General features: G+C 45.7%; 1 protein-coding gene across 1 annotated transcript in view; it reads left to right on the top strand.

Moving 5' to 3' along the window:
* Positions 1–18,873, top strand: part of NSUN7 (NOP2/Sun RNA methyltransferase family member 7) — a 158,357-nt gene that overhangs the window by 87,138 nt on the left and 52,346 nt on the right. The window contains exons 3-4 of the mRNA XM_077477591.1: positions 3,192–3,250; positions 4,538–4,668. Of these exons, the coding sequence (XP_077333717.1) occupies positions 3,192–3,250; positions 4,538–4,668 (190 nt within the window). The remainder of the gene's footprint in view (positions 1–3,191; positions 3,251–4,537; positions 4,669–18,873) is intronic.

Here is an 18,873-nt window from a genome sequence, read left to right as displayed (position 1 = left end):
TGAGCTTAACCACGGTATCTCATAAGGTGTGGTTCTATGCAACCTGCTATTTAAGCTCGTGGAAGGTGGGGGATGCGTTGAGAGCCCCCCAGCCGAACTCCTGGTCTCCTCACACCCCCCTGTGGCTGAATCCCAACTTACCACAATTCAGTACCATCCCGGATCAGCAGGCCTGGGCCAAACACAAAATACTGACTCTTGAGCATATCATCACTAACGGAGAGCTCACTCCCTTTCATGTATTGCGTACCAGTACCCATACAGGCCTATTTTAGGTATCTCCAGATAGCACACGCTTATAGATGTCAGTTCTTAGGTCAGCCAACTATACTGGAATATTTGGAGCTTGAATCCACCCTTCGGGTGAAAGACTGGGAGAAACCCATGTCTCAGGTTTACGGGTCCCTGCTGGTTGCTGCCATCCCCGAGCTGTCCTCCCTCCACAGGAAATGGGTGGGGGACATACCGGTGCTGGATGAAGATGACTGGAGGGAGATTTGGGATTTTCCATTCTCCCCTCTGGTCTCAGCCAGGGATAAACTGGTCCAATACAAAAAGGTACACAGAGCTCAGTACACACCCCATAGGACCAGACGACATCTGCCCCAGATGTCGTCAGCACATTCCCTGGCGTGCTGGCGCTGTTCTTATCAGCTAGGGGACTTTTTTTCTCATTTTCTGTGCTTGCACAGCAATTGTATTTTTTTGGAAGGAAGTTGTGATAGCTAGGACCTCTGGGACTAGTGTCCCTTATGACCCTAAATATTGTCTGCTGGGGCTAGTGGAGCAAATGCCAATCCTTAGAGCTAGGAAAATACTCATATCCCTATTGCTGTATTATGCACGCAAGGCCATCACGATGAACTGGAAACAATCATCTCCTCCCTCTGTCAGGTTCTGGAAAAACCTGGTGAACGCTAGTTTACCTCTTTATAGAGCCACCTACTCGGGCAGGGGTTGCCCACGCAAATTTGAAAAGGTGTGGACCTGTTGGTTAGAAGATAACACTACAGCAGCTGATGTGGTAACCAACCCTTAGATTGATATTATGGATGTAGTATGATGATATGCTAACCCAAGTATTCTTGTGTCATAAGATCCTGCCAATATGCTATTGAGCACAGTTCTCCTGCACTGAACCTCTCCCCTTATTGGGGTATAGATAAGTAAGGTTGTATTTGTTGTTGGTCTGCCCTGTTGCAGTCTGTTGTGGCTTCAGAGGCAGTATGTTCTAGTTATATGATGTGCCTGGTTGTGGTCTGCTTGGGCAATGTTTGGCCCCTGTGTGGGTAATTCTGTATGCTAACTAAAAACTTAATAAAAAAAGATTTTGCAAAAAAAAAAGCTGCTAGTCAAGCTGACCATGGCAAAACTCACACACACAAAAAGTTCACTTCTAATTTATGTAAAATGGAGGGGAATCTAAGATGGAGTCAAATTCTCTTACATACAGCTTTCTACAACTAAGGCCGCGTACACACGCGCGGACTGTTCGCCCAACTTTGTCCGCTGAACAGTGTTTGGGCGGACAGTCCGCTCGTGTGTGGGCTTTCAGCGGACAGTTTCAGCGGACAGTTTGACGGACAAGGTTTTTCGGAAATTCCGTAAAACTGTCCGCTGAAACCTTGTTTCAGCAAACAGTCCGCTCGTGTGTAGGCTTGTCCGTCAAACAAAGTTGCGCGCATGCTCAGAAAGGATTTTCACGCCGAAAGCTATAATGCAGTGTATAGGACGTCGTATTTTTCGTCCCGTCGTACGTGCCGTTCACGTCATCGCGCACGGTTTCAGCAAACTGTTCGTTCGTCGTGTGTGGGCATGTCCGTCCATGCTAATTTTGAGCGGACTGTTTGCTGAAACTGTTGGACGGACAAAGTTGGGCGAACAGTCCGCCCGTGTGTACGCGGCCTTACGCTACTGGTGTTTTAATAATGTGCAGTGTGCATGAGGCCTTAGGCACGTTTAACAGCTTTTAACAGCGTTTAGCAGGCACAAGCATTTTTTCTGCCCAAACTCTGCTGCTCCTGGATGCACTGGCAATGGATGTTTTTTCTGCCTCTAAAAGCTTCTAAAAGCTCCTGTCACTAAATGCTGCTAAAAGCTTATGTGTGCACAAACATGTAAGCTAACATGGAGGGGTGTTTGGAAGCAGGAAAAAAAACACCTGACACCCCTAGAAGCAGCTGTAATAACGTCCAGTGTGCATGTGGCCTAAAAATAAAAAAATAATACAGATGCAGCCACCGCATATAACGATTGGTAAGCTGCAATATAATACATTTTTTTTTTGGGGGGGGGGGTTGATACACTTTAACTTATGGAATCCAGTGTACAGAATACATTTTCTTCACTTGCTTGAGTAAGCATCAGAGCAGACCACTGTCTGCATGGGCCCTAAGGGTTGCACAGTAAGTGCCAGAGGGTCACAGGTTGGCTACCAGGGCTTTAAATCAAACCTTTCCTGATAAACCAATGTGGGCTGCAGTGCTAGACCCATTCTGAAAATGCTATTGCTATTGTCCGGCTATTACACTGACCTGCTTGGTCCAGTAAGCTTTGAGTCAAACTCAACTTGGACAAGTATGCACATTTGTAAAGTCAACATAAAGTTGAGCTGGCCATAGACGATTAGTTGTTCTTGTTCAGCAAGAAGGCTGAACAAAATTAAACAAACAAATTCCTCCATCCACACATACAAGGTGGATGGAGGGATTCCCCCACTAGGAAATTGTATTCTGATAGTGGGACTTTCTGTTGTCCGAACACTGATCAGCAGCTGCAGCCAATAAATGAAAACAGAGGTGGATCAAGCAATGGAGTTCTGATGAGTGGAGACAGCCACTCGCTGATCTAAATTTGACTGGTCCCTGCTGATCTGGACTAATTTTGTTCAGCGTATGGCCAGCTTTAGACATCCTCATTTGCATTCTTGTTCCCGGTTTGCCTGCACATGATTGTATAATGGAAATCAGCAGAGTTTCACCACATTTACTAAGCTCTGGAGAAAATGAGTGTATCTGTACTTGTACTGTATAGTGCATAGTCTATTTGCCTTTAGCAAATTCACCCCTTACTGTGCTTTTGTAGAAGTTTCTGAAGTATAATGGAACATATAGCTATGTCTGCACTACAAAATGCAGTATTCTGTTTATTTTTTTTAATTTTTTTGTTTGTATTCTTATATTTTTTTACAGATCAAGATCTGCTTGAGACTATTTTGCTGGTCAGTGGCTTCTACCATGCCCAACCACTAGTGAGTTATTTTATAAACTTTAGTTAAAAATAGAGGAAAAAAATGCTGCAATGCATCTACAATACAACACATTTCCCCATGATTTTGTTTTTAAAACTGTTGCAAGTAAAGAAAAATACTTTTTAATTTTGTCTAAAGTCCATTGAGCTCCTATCTTCCTGATAGAAGGCAGACAGGGCGATCTCTGCTACACTGTTGCATTACATAGTTACATAGTTAGTCAGTTTGAAAAAAGACACAAGTCCATCTAGTTCAACCAACAGAAGAGAAAAATATAATCCCATGTACACCAATCTATACCCACAGTTGATTCAGAGGGAAGCAAAAAACTCCAGCGAATCATGTTCTTTCCCCTGCTGGATTACTGAATTCCACTTATCCCAGGCCCTCTCTCTGTCCCTCTCTGCATGTATACATTGATTTTTCACCAAGAAAAATAATGCTGCTGCCTTGACTCTCAGGATCTTGCCCACGCACTGTGTGCGCAGAAAAAGCTCTTGAGAGATGTAGTTCTGGGGGGCTGCCTACATCAAAGGAAACTGATACAGGGCACCTTGTAGCTCACATCAGTTGCCCCTAAATTTTACCTGCTTGGTAATGATGTTAGAGGAAGTAATACAAGCTACAGGAACAGGGTAAAAGTATAAAATGAATGGTGGGCATACTCTGGAGGGGGAAAGCGAAGGTTGAATGTAAAGAGTTATTTTCCTTGCATCTAAATCAAAGGTCTCCAAACGATGGCCCACTACAGGATTTTATCTGTCCGTCGGCTAGGGTCAGTGGCATATCTCCAGTGTGCACAGATTGATTAAGATTAAGGTCAGCAGAGTCTACCTATGGTCTATACTTTAGCCCCCCCCCCTTTCCATCCAGCATCTGGACCCTGTAAGGGGGAACCCTCATGTAGTAGGGACTATGGTGGAGACCCTGATGTAATTGGGGACTGTGATGTAAATAGGGACTCTGATGGGGACCTTGATGTAAGGGTGGGCTCCCTAATGTAAGGGGTCTTTGATGGGGATGCTGATGTAAAGTGGACTCTGATATAAGGGTCTGTGATTTGGATTTTTTCAAACCACAAATATCAGTAAACTATACAATGTGATCCTCATACTGATAAGTTTGGAGACCCCTGATCTAAATTTAGAAACTGTGACAAATAAAAATCATCATAGCAATATTTCAGTGAGATATCAGCGAGCTTTATGTTTTTGTTATTATAATACATAAAGGAATAAATTATCTTATGACTGACATCTACTTCTATTTTAATCTTTGTTACTTTAGCCAGACGAAATGACTAGTTTAGTGGTGGTGATGTTATATGATTTCCAAGACCGCAATTTTCAGCAACGCTACATATCAAACAATGATGAAGTGATAGAGGATGTACGAGAAGTAGAAAACTTTTTGTATGGGTGAGTCATTTTTATATCACAAAATGTATACTAGAAGAAATAGATCTCACATAAACATAATTAGAGAGTCATTGTTATAATTATCTGGAGAATTTTAACCCTTTCATGCCTAAGCCTATTTCTGACATTTCTTGCTTACAAGTTAAAATCAGTATCTTTTGCTAGAAAATTAGTTAGAACCCCCAAACATTATATATATATTTTTAGCAGAGACCCTAGAGAATAAAATGGTGAATGGTGCAACATTTTATGTCATACGGTATTTGCGCAGCTGTCTTTCAAACACATTTTGGGGGAAAAAATACACTTTCATGAATTAAAAAAATACGAAACAGTAACGTTAAACCATTTTTTTTTGTATATTGTGAAAGATGATATTATGCAGAGTAAATATGTCATGATTTGAAATTGCGCACACTCGTGGAATGGTGACAAACTATGGTTCGTAAAAATCTCCATAGGCAACGCTTTAAAAAAATGTAACGGTTACCAGGTTAGAGTCACAGAGGGGGTCTTTTGCTAGAATTATCGCTCTTACTCTGACGATCACGGCGTTGCCTCACATGTATGATTTGAACACCGTTTACATTTGAGGGCGCAACTTACATATGCATTTTCTTTGTTGCGTGAGCATCCGGGGACGTGCTAAATCTTTTTTTTTTTTTTTTTACATTGGCCCTTTAAAAAATTAAAATAAAATCTGATCACTTTTATTGTAGTCACAAGGAATGTAAACCTAATTTGGCGATTCTGAATACTGTAATTTCTTTTTCAATTTGCGCCATTGGCAGCCGATTTAACCGGAAGTGGCATTGTGATGACGCTTTCGGGATTTTACATTGGAGACCCGATCAGACCTGAATCCGGCTGGCTCTGGTCCCCAGGTGGGACAGGAGGCCCAATAAGAGAGGCTGAAGGTGGCGGGAGGAGGGGTTGTACCCTTCCGCTCCTTTAGGATAACAGCTGAGCGGCTTTTAGACGCATCGGTTGTTATCACTAAAGAGCCAACCGCCAGCTCTAAAAAAATGGTACTGGGGTGATGCCTGCAGCTGCAGGCATTATCCCGATATAGCCCCTTCAAGCCATGAACACAAAAAAATTATGTTATTAGGCTATTTCCAGTGCTGGTTGAAACTTTATTTTAAAATAGAAAACACCACATTTGACTACTAGATAGTGCTAACTATCATAAAAATGTACTATTATACTTAGTGCCATCTAGTCGCTAAAATTCAGTATTTTCCATTTGAAATCAATGAAAAACACACAGGAAAAAGGCCTAATAACATCTGCTTTTTTACCCCGTTTGCACTGAACAAATGTACTTTCACTTGGTGAATTGCTATGCGGTTTTTAAATAAATATACCCCAGGTCTGTAAGCTTTATTCTCAATTCAACCTCTGCCATTTTTATCTTTTTTTTATTTTATAAATCAGAAATAAAGCTTGTTTAACTGTAACAAATAAACATGACAAATAGAACCAGTATACAGGTCGGTAGTGGTGTTTTTAAGTTCCCATTATCTATACAAGATATGGTAAATCCAGAGAGCTGTAAACACTTTTTAGGCTTCATGTACACTATCAGCTCCTAAACTTGAGTATAGCAACCTGGAGTTTAGGCAGGGAGCTCCTCAGATTTACCTGCCAGGAGTAGTTATCCTGGTTGTTTGTTAGAGAGCTATTGATTTCTCCCTAAATTTGGCCTTGTTGCATTTTTCTCTTCTACCACTAGGTGGCCGGGTACTTGGTGGTACTAGATACAAGAAGGGCAACACAGGGTCAGGTTATGGGTGTATGGGGTATCTCAGCCAATGAGCAGGGGTTTTCTTGAATCCCTTGGCCTTCTGGGAGAGCATATATATTCGGGTGAGGTCAGGTGATCTGTGTTCTGTGCCACCTGGATGGCTGTCTGGGTGGACGTGTGTTGTATCGCCCGTGCTGCTAGGCCGGAGATGGGTCCTATCCCGGGCACATTTGGCTGCTAGGCTGTCTGAGGGCCTATCCAGAAGCAAGAGAGCAGCGCAGGGTTGGGACTGCGGCTTGCAGTCCAACCAAAAGTGACGGTTCTGTTGGCCGGAGAACCTGTCATGGTCGGATGTAGAGGGGAAGCTGTCGCCAATAAGGGACTATCCACCTTATTACCAGGGACTACAGTGAGTAACTGTAGAAAGTACCGGAGCAGTATTCTCACTGACTGGGGATAGTGAAAAATCTGGAAACCAGTGGGAATCAAGCCAGGGAACCAGCCAGTGGAGGTGACTCTTGCAGAGCAGCCTTGTGTGTCAAGCCAGGGACCAAACGGGCCAGCGGGGATGGAGCTTGAGAGGTATCTAGAGTGCCAAGCTAGGGACCCAGCAGAGAAGCGGGGGTGACACTTGAGGAAGATACCACAATGAAGTTTGGAGGAGCTCAACAGATTCAGTGGCAGTGAATCAGTGGGTCTGGTGAGAGACCAGGAGCTCAGTGCATTGAAGAACTACAAGGAGTGATTGTAGTGAAAGTGAAGGAACTGTTAAAGACTGTTGCCATAGGAGACAGCAGTCCTACACATGCAGATGTGGCGTCTTGCTGGATGCCTTGCTCTCCATGGCTATCCTATTGAATTCTTGAAGTCTGCCAATTAATCTTGCAATTACCTAAGGGTGTCCTGGCCCTAACCCCCCCCCCCCCCCCCCAAAAAAAAGTTTTGTTAAGAGAAATAAACTTTCTTTTGTACCCAAGAAGTGTCTGGGGCCCAATAACTTTAACAGCTATACATCCACCATGCCTCACAACCCACTACATACAGAAGGATGTCAGCTATCCCTGGCCCTGGAGGTCCTCATCAGATCAAAGGAGGCCTGGGACCTTGCTACATGAGTTTAGGAGCTTTTGATATTTTTTTTGCCAAAGCTCCTAAACTCAGCTCCATAAAAGCCTATGTGTCAATATACACTTCGGTTTTTAGCAGCGTTTAGGAGCTGCTGCAGTTAGCTGAGCTTCAACCTCCTTCTCCTGAATGCGAAAACTCACCAGGCTGCGGGAAAAAGCAAACAGAGGCAAAACCACTGCAAAATTGCAGAGTGATTTTGGTGCGTTTTGCATTTTCCTGTGGTCGTGGTAAACATCGGCAGGGTATACATGAAGCCCTTAAAGCACAATCACACTGAAGATGCAGAATTGCAAAGTACACATACGATGGAGAAGGGTGTGGTAACAAAAGATTGACAACTCTGTATGAAATTTGCAACAGGGCCATAAAAAGAAGAGAAAATTTGTACAATAAGGTCAACCCAGAATTCTATACAGTACTACTGTAGGTCTACCAGTGCAAGACCTGGAACTGCCAGCCAGTCCCCAGAGCTTTTTCGAATTTACCTAGGCATCCCCAAATTCTGAAAAATTACTTTTTTCAAGCCTGAGATTGTCACCCATGCTAAGTACCTATTCTTTATGGGTGGGGGCCCTATCAGTCTTCCACTGTTGTAAGAGTCTATGGGTCTCGAAAACAACTACCGTATATACTCGAGTATAAGCCGAGATTTTCAGCCTCTTTTTTGAGGCTGAAAGTGCCCCCCTCGGCTTATACTCGAGTCATCGCTGTCTGCCCGCTCGATCAGCGTGTCGAGCAGACAGACAGCGGCCATTCTAGGATTCAAAGGCCGCGCCTCCGGCTCCGCCTTCGCCTGTGATAGGCGGAACACTGAATTTCCCAGCAGCCTGTGTTCCGCCTATCACGGACATCGTATCATCCTCGTACTACGGACGAGGATGATACGATGTCCGTGATAGGCGGAACACAGGCTGCTGGGAAATTCAGTGTTACGCCTATCACAGGCGAAGGTGGAGGCGCGGCTTTTGAATTTTACAATGGCCGCCGAGGCGCCGACGAAGAGGGCACGGGACGGAGGCAAGGCAAGGCACGGCATGGGACGGGACGGGACGGAGGCAAGGCAAGGCACGACACGGGACGGAGGCAAGGCACGGGACGGAGGCAAGGAGGCAAGGCACGGGACGGAGGCTCGGGACAAAGGCTCGGGACACAGGTAGGCTGGACACACACACACACACACACACACACACACACACACACACACACACACACACACACACACACACACACACACACACATGGATGGAGACACACACACACAGGGATGGATGGATGGATGGAGACACACACACACAGGGATGGATGGATGGAGACACACACACACAGGGATGGATGGATGGATGGATGGAGACACACACACACAGGGATGGATGGATGGATGGACACACACACACACAGGGATGGATGGACGGACACACAGGGATGGACGGACACACAGGGATGGACGGACACACAGGGATGGACAGGCATGTCTCACCCTCGGCTTATACACGAGTCAATAAGTTTGCCAGTTTTTTTGGGGGTAAATTGGGGGCCTCGGCTTATATTCGGGTCGGCCTATACTCGAGTATATACGGTATATTAAATGCTGCTGCCATTTTTATCTTTAACCACTTCAGATCCGCGCTAATGCCGTCATTTGGCAATACATGACCTACATTTTCAGGACTACATTTTCAGGACTACGTCTATTGACGTCGTCCTGGTTACGAGCGGCCTGCGCGCCCCCTGAGGGGCGCGCGCGGCGCGCTCTGTGATCGGCGAGTCCGTGAGACTCGCCTGATCACCGATCCGTGTAAGGGGTCGATCCCGACCCCTTATCACGTGATCAGCTGTCAGCCAATGACAGCTGATCATGTGATAGAACGGAGCCGGTAATCGGCTATTATTCCTCCTCGCGCTGACAGCGCGAGGAGAGAAAAAAAAAGCCGATCACCGGCGGCCGTGATCGGGACATCAGTCCCGATCACGGCCATCAATACATGTGCCCACCTGCCACCTGCCTGTGCCCACCTGCCTCCCGCAGTGCCATCCTGAAGTAAAATAAAAGAAAAAGTAAGTGCCCCCCGTCAGTGCCCCCTGTCAGTGCCCATAGTGCCCACAGTGCCACCCACAGTGCCACCCACAGTGCCACCCACAGTGCCACCCCACAGTGCCACCCACAGTGCCACCCAATCTGCCTCAAAGGTGCTGCACCCCAGTGCCGCCCATCAGTGCCCAGCAGTGCCGCCCATCAGTGCCCAGCAGTGCCGCCCATCAGTGCCCAGCAGTGCCACCTATCAGAGCCACCTATCAGTGCCACCTATCAGTGCCCATCAGTCCCATCTATCTGTGGTACCTATCAGTGCCCATCCGTGCCACCCATCCGTGCCACTTATCCGTGCCACCCATCCGTGCCATCTTATCTGTGCCCATCTTTGCCCATCAGTGCCGCCTTATCTGTGCCCATCGGTGCCGCCTTATCTGTGCCTATTAGTGCCGCCTTAACTATGCCTATCAGTGCCCACCAGTGCAGCCCATCAGTGCCCACCAATGCAGCCCATCAGTGCCCACCAATGCAGCCCATCAGTGCCCACCAATGCAGCCTATCAGTGCCGCCTAATCAGCGCACTTCAATGAAGGAGAAAAATGACCCGTTTGCAAAATTTTATAACAAACTATTAAAACATGATTTTTTTTTTTTTTTTTTTGCATCTTTTTTTGTTTGTTTAGCAAAAAATAAAACTCCGAGCTGTAACTAAATACCACCAAAAGAAAGCTCTATTTGTGGGAAAAAAATGATAAAAATTTCATTTGGGTACAGTGTTGTATGCCCGCGCAATTGTCACTCAAAGTGCATCAGCGCTGAAAGCTGAAAATTGGTCTGGGACTGAGGGGGGTTTAAGTGCCCAGTAAGCAAGTGGTTAAACTGAAGAGTAATTTTTAGAAAATGTTTTCAGTGTTTGTAGGTTGGAGTTTTTACAAATGTATAAACTTTTTGGATAATGTCATATTGCTGCTCTGATACCCCGTACTGTCTTTTCTAACAGACATAAAGTGAGACTAAACTCCCATATCCTCTTGTCTACCAAGGATGGTGTCATCTTATGCCACGTACACACGATCGGAATTCTCGTCGGAAAAAGCTCTGATGGTTTTCCAGACGGAATTCCGACGGAATTCGGCTCAAGCAGTCTTGCCTACACACGGTTACATCAAATTCCAATCCTTTAAAAAATTTAGAACATACTATCAATTTTTGGCTGGCGGAAATTCGGACAGCTAAATTCCGATGGAGCATACACACGGTCGCATTTTGCGATGAAAAGCTCTCAACGATCTTTTTCTGGCCGGAATTCCGATCGTGTGTACGCGGCATTAGTCTTTACTTAGATCTGCGGTTGCCATAGTGCTGCACACACTCCTGTTGTCATCCACACTATCCCAAAGATCATCTCACGCAAAGAACTTCCACAGCAAACAGACATAGCCATGACTGTACTAAATGCCATGTTTGAAAACTATGGTCCCTGTGTTTGAGCTCAAGTCCACTCAGGCAGGTTGTACGTTTATGAGCTCCCTTAAGTTATCTAAGGTTACTATGTTATCTAGGACAGATTTGGCAAATATGAGTGTGGCACCAGCTCGGTACTTCTATCAAGCTCTCGTTTCCTATAGCCATGAAAGTAGTGTTGACTTATTGTGTGACAAATGTTTCCAAAGGCATGAGGAATAAGACTGATATTTACACTGTGATAAAAGTCATCCTTTCATCTGTCACTTGGCAGTCCACCTGCATCATTGTATGCGCAAGTATTACTGGATCTGTCATTCCAAGTCTACATACACAAACAGTATTTCTATGGATTTTTTTTGTATGGCTTCCTACATGCACATGAGAAAGGGATGGATAAACAAAGATTACAGTATACAGTGCCTTGCAAAAGTATTTACCCCCCCTTGGGATTTTTCGTGTTTTGTTTCCTCACAACCTGGAATTAACATGGATTGTTTGAGGATTTGCATCATTTCGTTTACAGAACATGCTCACAACTTTGAAGATGTTTGTTTTATTGTGAAGCAAACAATAAATAGGACAAAATAACAGAAAAAGTCAATGTGCATAACTATTCATCCCCCTAAAGTCAATACTTTGTAGAGCCACCTTTTGCGGTTATCACAGCTCCAAGTCGCTTTGAATAAGTCCCTATGAGCTTGCCACATCTTACCACTGGGATTTTTGCCCATTCCTCCTTGTAAAACGACTCCAGCTCCTTCAAGTTGGATGGTTTGCACTTGTGAGCAGCAATCTTTAAGTCTGACCACAGATTTTCTATTGGATTGAGGTCTGGGCTTTGACTAGGCCATTCCAACACATTTACATGTTTCCCCTTAAACCACTCAAGTGTTGCTTTAGCAATGTGTTTGTGGTCATTGTTCTGCTGGAAGGTGAACCTCCATCCAAGCCTCATATCACACATAGAGTGGTACAGGTTTTGCTCAAGAATATCCCTGTATTTAGGACCACCATGTTTCACTGTGGGGATGTTGTTCTTTGGGTGATGTTATGGGTTGGGTTTGTGCCAGAAATAGGGTTTTCTTTGAGGGCCAATAAGTTCAATTTTAGTCTCATCAGACCAGAGCACCTTCCTCCATACATTTTGGGAGTCTCCTACATGCCTTTTTGCAAACTCAAAACATGCCATTTTGTTTTTTCCTGAAAGTAATGGCTTTCTTCTGTCCACTCTGCCATAAAGCTTAAGGCTTATTGCCAGATACTCCCGTCTCTGCTGTGGAACTCTGCAGCTCCTCCAGGGTTACCTTAGGTCTCTGTGCTGCCTCTCTGATTAATGCCCTCCTTGCCCGGTCTGTGAGTTTTGGTGTGTGGCCGTCTCTTGGCAGGTTTTCTGTTGTGCCATGTTCTTTCCATTTGGTTATGATAGATTTGATGGTGCTCCTAGGGATTATCAAAGATTTGGATATTTTTTTATAACCTAACCCTGACTTGTACATCTCAACAACATTGTCCCTTATTGTTTGGAGTGTTCCTTGGTCTTCATGGCAGTGTTTGGTTAGTGGTCTTGCAGCCTCTGGGGCCTTTCAAAAAGGTGTGTATATGTAATGACAGATCATGTGACACTTAGATTGCACACAAGTGGACATCATTTCACTAATTATGTGACTTCTGAAGGTAATTGGTTGCTACACAGCTTTTTATTGGCTTCATGACAAAGGGGGTGAATACATACGCACATGCCAATTATAATTTTTTTTATTTCTGAACAATAGTTTTATGTATATATTTTTCTAATTTTACTTCATCAACTTAGACTATTGTGTTCTGATCCACCACATATAATTCAGATTAAAAAAAACATTGAACTAAAGGCTGTAATGTGGCAAAATAGGTAAAACGCCAAGGGAAGTGAATACTTTTGCAAGACCCTGTAACTTTTCTGTGCTTTTGCTAGGCTTGCTGTTGGTGTGACCTTTGTGTTCTTTCAAATGGCCCATTGTGCAGTGCAAACCTGTACTTTCCCCAAACTAGGTTCCCTTGAAAGCAGACTGAAGGGGTGTATACTTACCTTTTCTGTATTTGGTGTTCTTTAAAGCCCATAGGCCTTAAAGCGTAACTTTACCCTGGGATATTGTTATCCCCCTGCTTGTCTTTCCGACCGCCATCTTTAATTGTCTGGCACATGTGCAGATGTGTCAGTCATTAGAACCTTGCAGAGACCTGTGGCTTATTTGCGTATGTGTGGAAATGACCTATGCATGTGCACGTTTCAATGGTCTCTAATATATCCAAAACAACTGCAAGTCTCTGTGCACTCTGCATCCAGTTGTGGAGAATCTCAGGAGGCAGCAGGGCACAAGGTCATTCTGGCCTAGGACAAAAAGCAGAAGGCGCTTTATAATGGCCATACATGGAGCCAATGAACCAGCTGACATTTGGGCCTTGGGTGGCCCTATCAGCACCCTCCTACCCTTTGATCTGAAAATTGAAGAAGCCAAGCAGAAAATTGTTGGCTGGACAGTGGCTGCATTCAATCACATGCAGCCATTGTTTGGGTATTCTGACAGCCGTGGGTGCCAGCTGTTTGAATACCATCCAGGGGGGATTCTGCCATTCATGGGCATGGAAATCAATAGGGCTGAACATAAGGGATCTTATAATGTATGGCCATCTTCAGCCTGTTATTTTGTAGGCCAAATATTCCACTCCCCAATGCCTAGTTATGAACATCGGTTATTATTCAGAACCGTTTATTCAACATGCCACTGCTTCACTCTTTCTATAGTCTACACTCTAAAGAAACCATTACATACAAAAGCAGTAGCTTTAAGAAGGGGAGGTTACTTGCCACATATAAGACAAAAATACACATAAAGTAGAACATCTGAGTAATAACCTCTAAGATGACCATGTATAAATTCAGCAGGTGTAGGATCATAATGAAAGACAATAGATGCTCACAAAGCGCAGACCCTACCACATTACCACTAAAATCTCTTTATATAAAACAAAATGCACTTACATGCAGCAAAGAGGTCATTGGAGGGTTTCAGCTACACCAGAATGACACAGGGAACCCTAAGGAGTATGTTACAGAGCTATGCTGCTGGCTACAATATTAAATGCTCCATCAGACCCCTCAGGAGCATGGCTACAGAAAAAGGTTTCACTCCTTTGCTAAATCTGAGTGCAACAGTGTTTTTAGAATTGTTTTTTAGTGGTAATGCACTAGCTTAATCCTCTTTTGTGCTCCTATCATTCAGGTTGCTCAGCTTGAGTGGCAAGAGGCTGTAATACTTGTGTTAGGACCTGATTCACCTGCTGGGGGCACTGTGGTTCCTCAGGGCAGAAAGCTGTAGCTCCAGTTTGGGATAAACATGAATCTATAGTCAGACAACGTGATTAATGAGATAAAAAAAATGGCCAGACTGAATGGACCACTCAGGCCGCGTACACACGGGCGGACTGTTCGCCCAACTTTGTTTGTCAAACAGTTTCGGCAAACAGTCCGCTCAAAATTAGCATGGACGGACATGGCCACACACGGCACTTTTTGAGCGGACTGTTTCAGCGAACTGTTTGCCAAACAGTTCGCTCAACTTTTGAAATGAACGGACTCGCCCACGTAAGGCGGAGGCAAATCCGCCCATTTCGAGCGCGTGTACAGGTAGGCGGGGCCCGCGAAGGAGACGTCGCGGGCTCCGCCGCCTGGAATGGACTTAAAGGGGAACTCCAACGCCGAAAAAAATCGGCGTGGGGGTTCCCCCAAAGTCCACAACAGACCCTTGTCCGAGCACGCTACCCGGCCGGCCACGAAAGGGGGGCGAGCGAGCGCGCCCCCCCTCCTGAGCCGTACCAGGCCACGTGCCCTCAACATGGGGGGATGCCTTGGGGAAGGAGGGGCCGCGCGGCCCCCCCACCCCAAAGCACCTTGTCCCCATGTTGATGAGGACAAGGGCCTCTTCCCAACAACCCTGGCCGTTGGTTGTCGGGGTCTGCGGGCGGGGGGCTTATCGGAATCCGGGAGCCCCCTTTAAGAAGGGGGCCCCCGGATACCGGCCCCCCACCCTATGTGAATGAGTATGGGGTACAATGTACCCCTACCCATTCACCTGTGAAATAAAGTACAAAAAAAAACACAACACAGAGAAAAAATATTTTATTGCACAGCTCCGGGGGTCTTCCGTCTTCGGGGGTCTTCTCGCCGGACTCCTCAGCTATCTTCGTGTAGCTCTTTTACTAGCGGAGGAGCCCGGCTTTCTTCCTCCCCGCCGCCGGCCTCTTCTCCCGACTTCGGGGGTCTTGTCCCCCTCTTCGGTTCTTCTGCCGGGCCACCGCGCCTTCTTGTAGCTCTTTTACAGGCGGTGGCCCGGTCTTCTGTCGCCGCTGCCTTCCGTTCTTCTGTCGCCGCCTTCGGTTCTTCTGCCGGGCCACCGCGCCTTCTTGTAGCTCTTTTACAGGCGGTGGCCCGGTCTTCTGTCGCCGCTGTCGCTGTCGCCGTCGCCGCCTTCCGTTCTTCTTCTTCTTCTTGTTCTTCTTCTTCTTCCCCAGGAGATGTTGACACGTCGCTCTCTCCGGCCGGAATGCCAGAGCCGCGCTGTGCGGTCACTTATATAGTGACAATGGGGCGGTGTCACATGGTATATGTCACATGGGTTGGTCACATGGTGACCCCGCCCCCTTACGATGTCATAGTCCCCATGTGACATCAACCCATGTGACCAACCCATGTGACATATACCATGTGACACCGCCCCATTGTCACTATATAAGTGACCGCACAGCGCGGCTCTGGCATTCCGGCCGGAGAGAGCGACGTGTCATCATCTCCTGGGGAAGAAGAAGAAGAAGAACGGAAGGCGGCGACGGCGACAGCGACAGCGGCGACAGAAGACCGGGCCACCGCCTGTAAAAGAGCTACAAGAAGGCGCGGTGGCCCGGCAGAAGAACCGAAGGCGGCGACAGAAGAACGGAAGGCAGCGGCGACAGAAGACCGGGCCACCGCCTGTAAAAGAGCTACAAGAAGGCGCGGTGGCCCGGCAGAAGAACCGAAGAGGGGGACAAGACCCCCGAAGTCGGGAGAAGAGGTCGGCGGCGGGGAGGAAGAAAGCCGGGCTCCTCCGCTAGTAAAAGAGCTACACGAAGATAGCGGAGGAGTCCGGCGAGAAGACCCCCGAAGACGGAAGACCCCCGGAGCTGTGCAATAAAATATTTTTTCTCTGTGTTGTGTTTTTTTTTGTACTTTATTTCACAGGTGAATGGGTAGGGGTACATTGTACCCCATACTCATTCACATAGGGTGGGGGGCCGGTATCCGGGGGCCCCCTTCTTAAAGGGGGCTCCCGGATTCCAATAAGCCCCCCGCCCGCAGACCCCGACAACCAACGGCCAGGGTTGTCGGGAAGAGGCCCTTGTCCTCATCAACATGGGAACAAGGTGCTTTGGGGTGGGGGGGCCGCGCGGCCCCCCCTTCCCCAAGGCACCCCCCCATGTTGAGGGCACGCGGCCTGGTACGGCTCAGGAGGGGGGGCGCGCTCGCTCGCCCCCCTTTCCTGGCCGGCCGGGTAGCGTGCTCGGACAAGGGTCTGTTGTGGACTTTGGAGGAACCCCCACGCCGATTTTTTTCGGCGTTGGGGTTCCCCTTTAAGCCCATTCCAGGCGGCGGAGCCCGCGACGTCTCCGTCGCGGGCCCCGCCTACCTTCACACGCGCTCGAAATGAGCAGACTTTCCTCCGAGCGGGAACAGTTTGCTCATTTCGAAAGTAGCCTACACACGGGCGGACTGTTCGCTCAAACACAGTTTCAGTGGACAGTTTTTCGGAATTTCCGAAAGACTTTGTCCGTCAAACTGTCCGCTGAAACTGTCCGCTGAAAGCCCACACACGAGCGGACTGTCCGCCCAAACACTGTTCAGCGGACAAGGTTGGGCGAACAGTCCACCCGTGTGTACGCGGCCTCAGTCTTTTTCTGCCATCACTTTTCTATGTTTCTAAATAATATACAGTGATTTGGGTTATTTTCACCAAAGAAATGTAGCAGAATATATTCTGGCCTAAAATTATGAAGAACAATTTTTTATTTGCCAAATTTTTTAACAGAAGCAAAGAAGCGTTTTTTTCCCCCAAAATTGTTGTTCGTTTTTTTTTTTTTGTTTATTTGGCAAAAAATACAAAAATCAGTGGTGATTATATACCACCAAAAGAAAGCTTTATTTGTGTGAACAAAGTGATAAAAATTTAGTTTGGGTACAGTGTTGCATGTCCGCAATTGTCATTCAAAGTGCGACAGCAGTGAAAGCTGAAAATTGGCCTGGGCAGTAAGGTGGTAAAAGTGTCCTGTATTGAAGTGGTTAAATCCCTCATCCAATACTGTAGTTTACCTCTTTGTCAGTGTTTTGGTTTGCCTTGCTTGCTGCCATACACTGTATGTCAGTTTATCCTGCTCCTGATCTAGTCCTGTACCCTGCCCTTACATCTGCTCCCATTGTTCCTGTACCTAGTCCGAGTCCCCCTTCCTTGCATCTCTGGTATTCTGTTTTGTGTGGTATGTGTTTTTCTTTACTATTAATAAATGCACTTCACTATATATCATTTGGTCTCAGTTTTCTTGTGTAGCTACACAGATCTGGTCATCTCAGCTGTTGAATCCTGACAACCTGTAAAGGCCCTGTCTAATCCAGTGGCATAAAATCATTGAAAATGCTTAAACACACTGAACAAACTGCAATGTTCCCTGAGTTAAATTAGCAGTTCACTGAATTATTTTATTGGCCGAATGAAATTTTTATTTCAAAGAACTATTCTTCATATTATGTTTCCTATTGTTAGAGGTCCTTAAGGAGGAATATTACTGCAAATCTTAGTTTCCTGTTATACTCTTCATTTTCTCATTCCATTACTTTCTGTAATATTTGACCATAAAATAAAACTCCAGTTTTCAAATGCTCATCTGGTGTTTATCTCCCTGGATCCCTCTCTTAATTCAACTAGAACGTATTCTAGTGGGTGTCCCTTATGAACCATAGTCATATATATTCTTAATGGATGTAATAAACATCTACCCAGTAGAAGATGCGCCATAAACTCGCTGTGAAAGTGAAATCTATAATGTGGACAGCTAAGTATAATCAAAGCACAATAATATTCAGATAAAGCTTTTTATTGAATGCATTGGGTGTCACTCACATGACTATTTAAGTCCCAATATGTTTAAGAAGCCAAGGGGAAAAGGAGAATCGTCTTTTATGAGGATAGTCATTTGCAAGCACCACAATAAAAACACAGTGACCTGTAAGAACTTGCAAAGAATATGTACCCCTAAAGTTGGCCTTCATTCAGATGACTTTAATGTCTTTTCTCAAGCTTTCTGGTTAACTGAGCTAACCACGTACAGTCATAGTATCAGTGAATTACATGCAACCTAGGATGCTTTCTTAAATGGTATCTGTGCCTTTATAGCCCACAATATTCTGCAAATAGGTTAATACGTTGGCTGTGTCTTTTTTGTTTAATATTTTTGTGTGTTTTTAAAGGGTTATGTTGAGTTCATGCTGCAATATTACCATATTATACATTTTGTGATGATCAGTAGGAAGAATGTCCCTAACATACTTGGGAAATAGGCCTCTTACAATGGTGGTCAGTGGGAAAACTCAACTCAAGAAATCCCTAGCAAACACTGGAGGAACCCTAGGGTTCCCCAGAACCCTGACTGAGAAGAGCTGCTATAGAACATCCTGGTGGCTCTTAAACCTGTATCACTTGGTGTCATTTATCATAGCCATCGACCAAGAAAAAGGCCACATTGCTTCCATTTTAGAAAGCCTCCATTTCAG

This window comes from Lithobates pipiens, unplaced genomic scaffold (genome assembly GCF_037356315.1).
Source record: "Lithobates pipiens isolate NorthernLeopardFrog02 unplaced genomic scaffold, aLitPip1_a1.2 Scaffold_13, whole genome shotgun sequence".
Classification (NCBI taxonomy): Eukaryota; Metazoa; Chordata; class Amphibia; order Anura; family Ranidae; genus Lithobates; species Lithobates pipiens.
The sequence above is the reverse complement of the archived record's forward strand: the minus strand, read 5'-3'. Positions and strand labels throughout refer to the sequence as shown.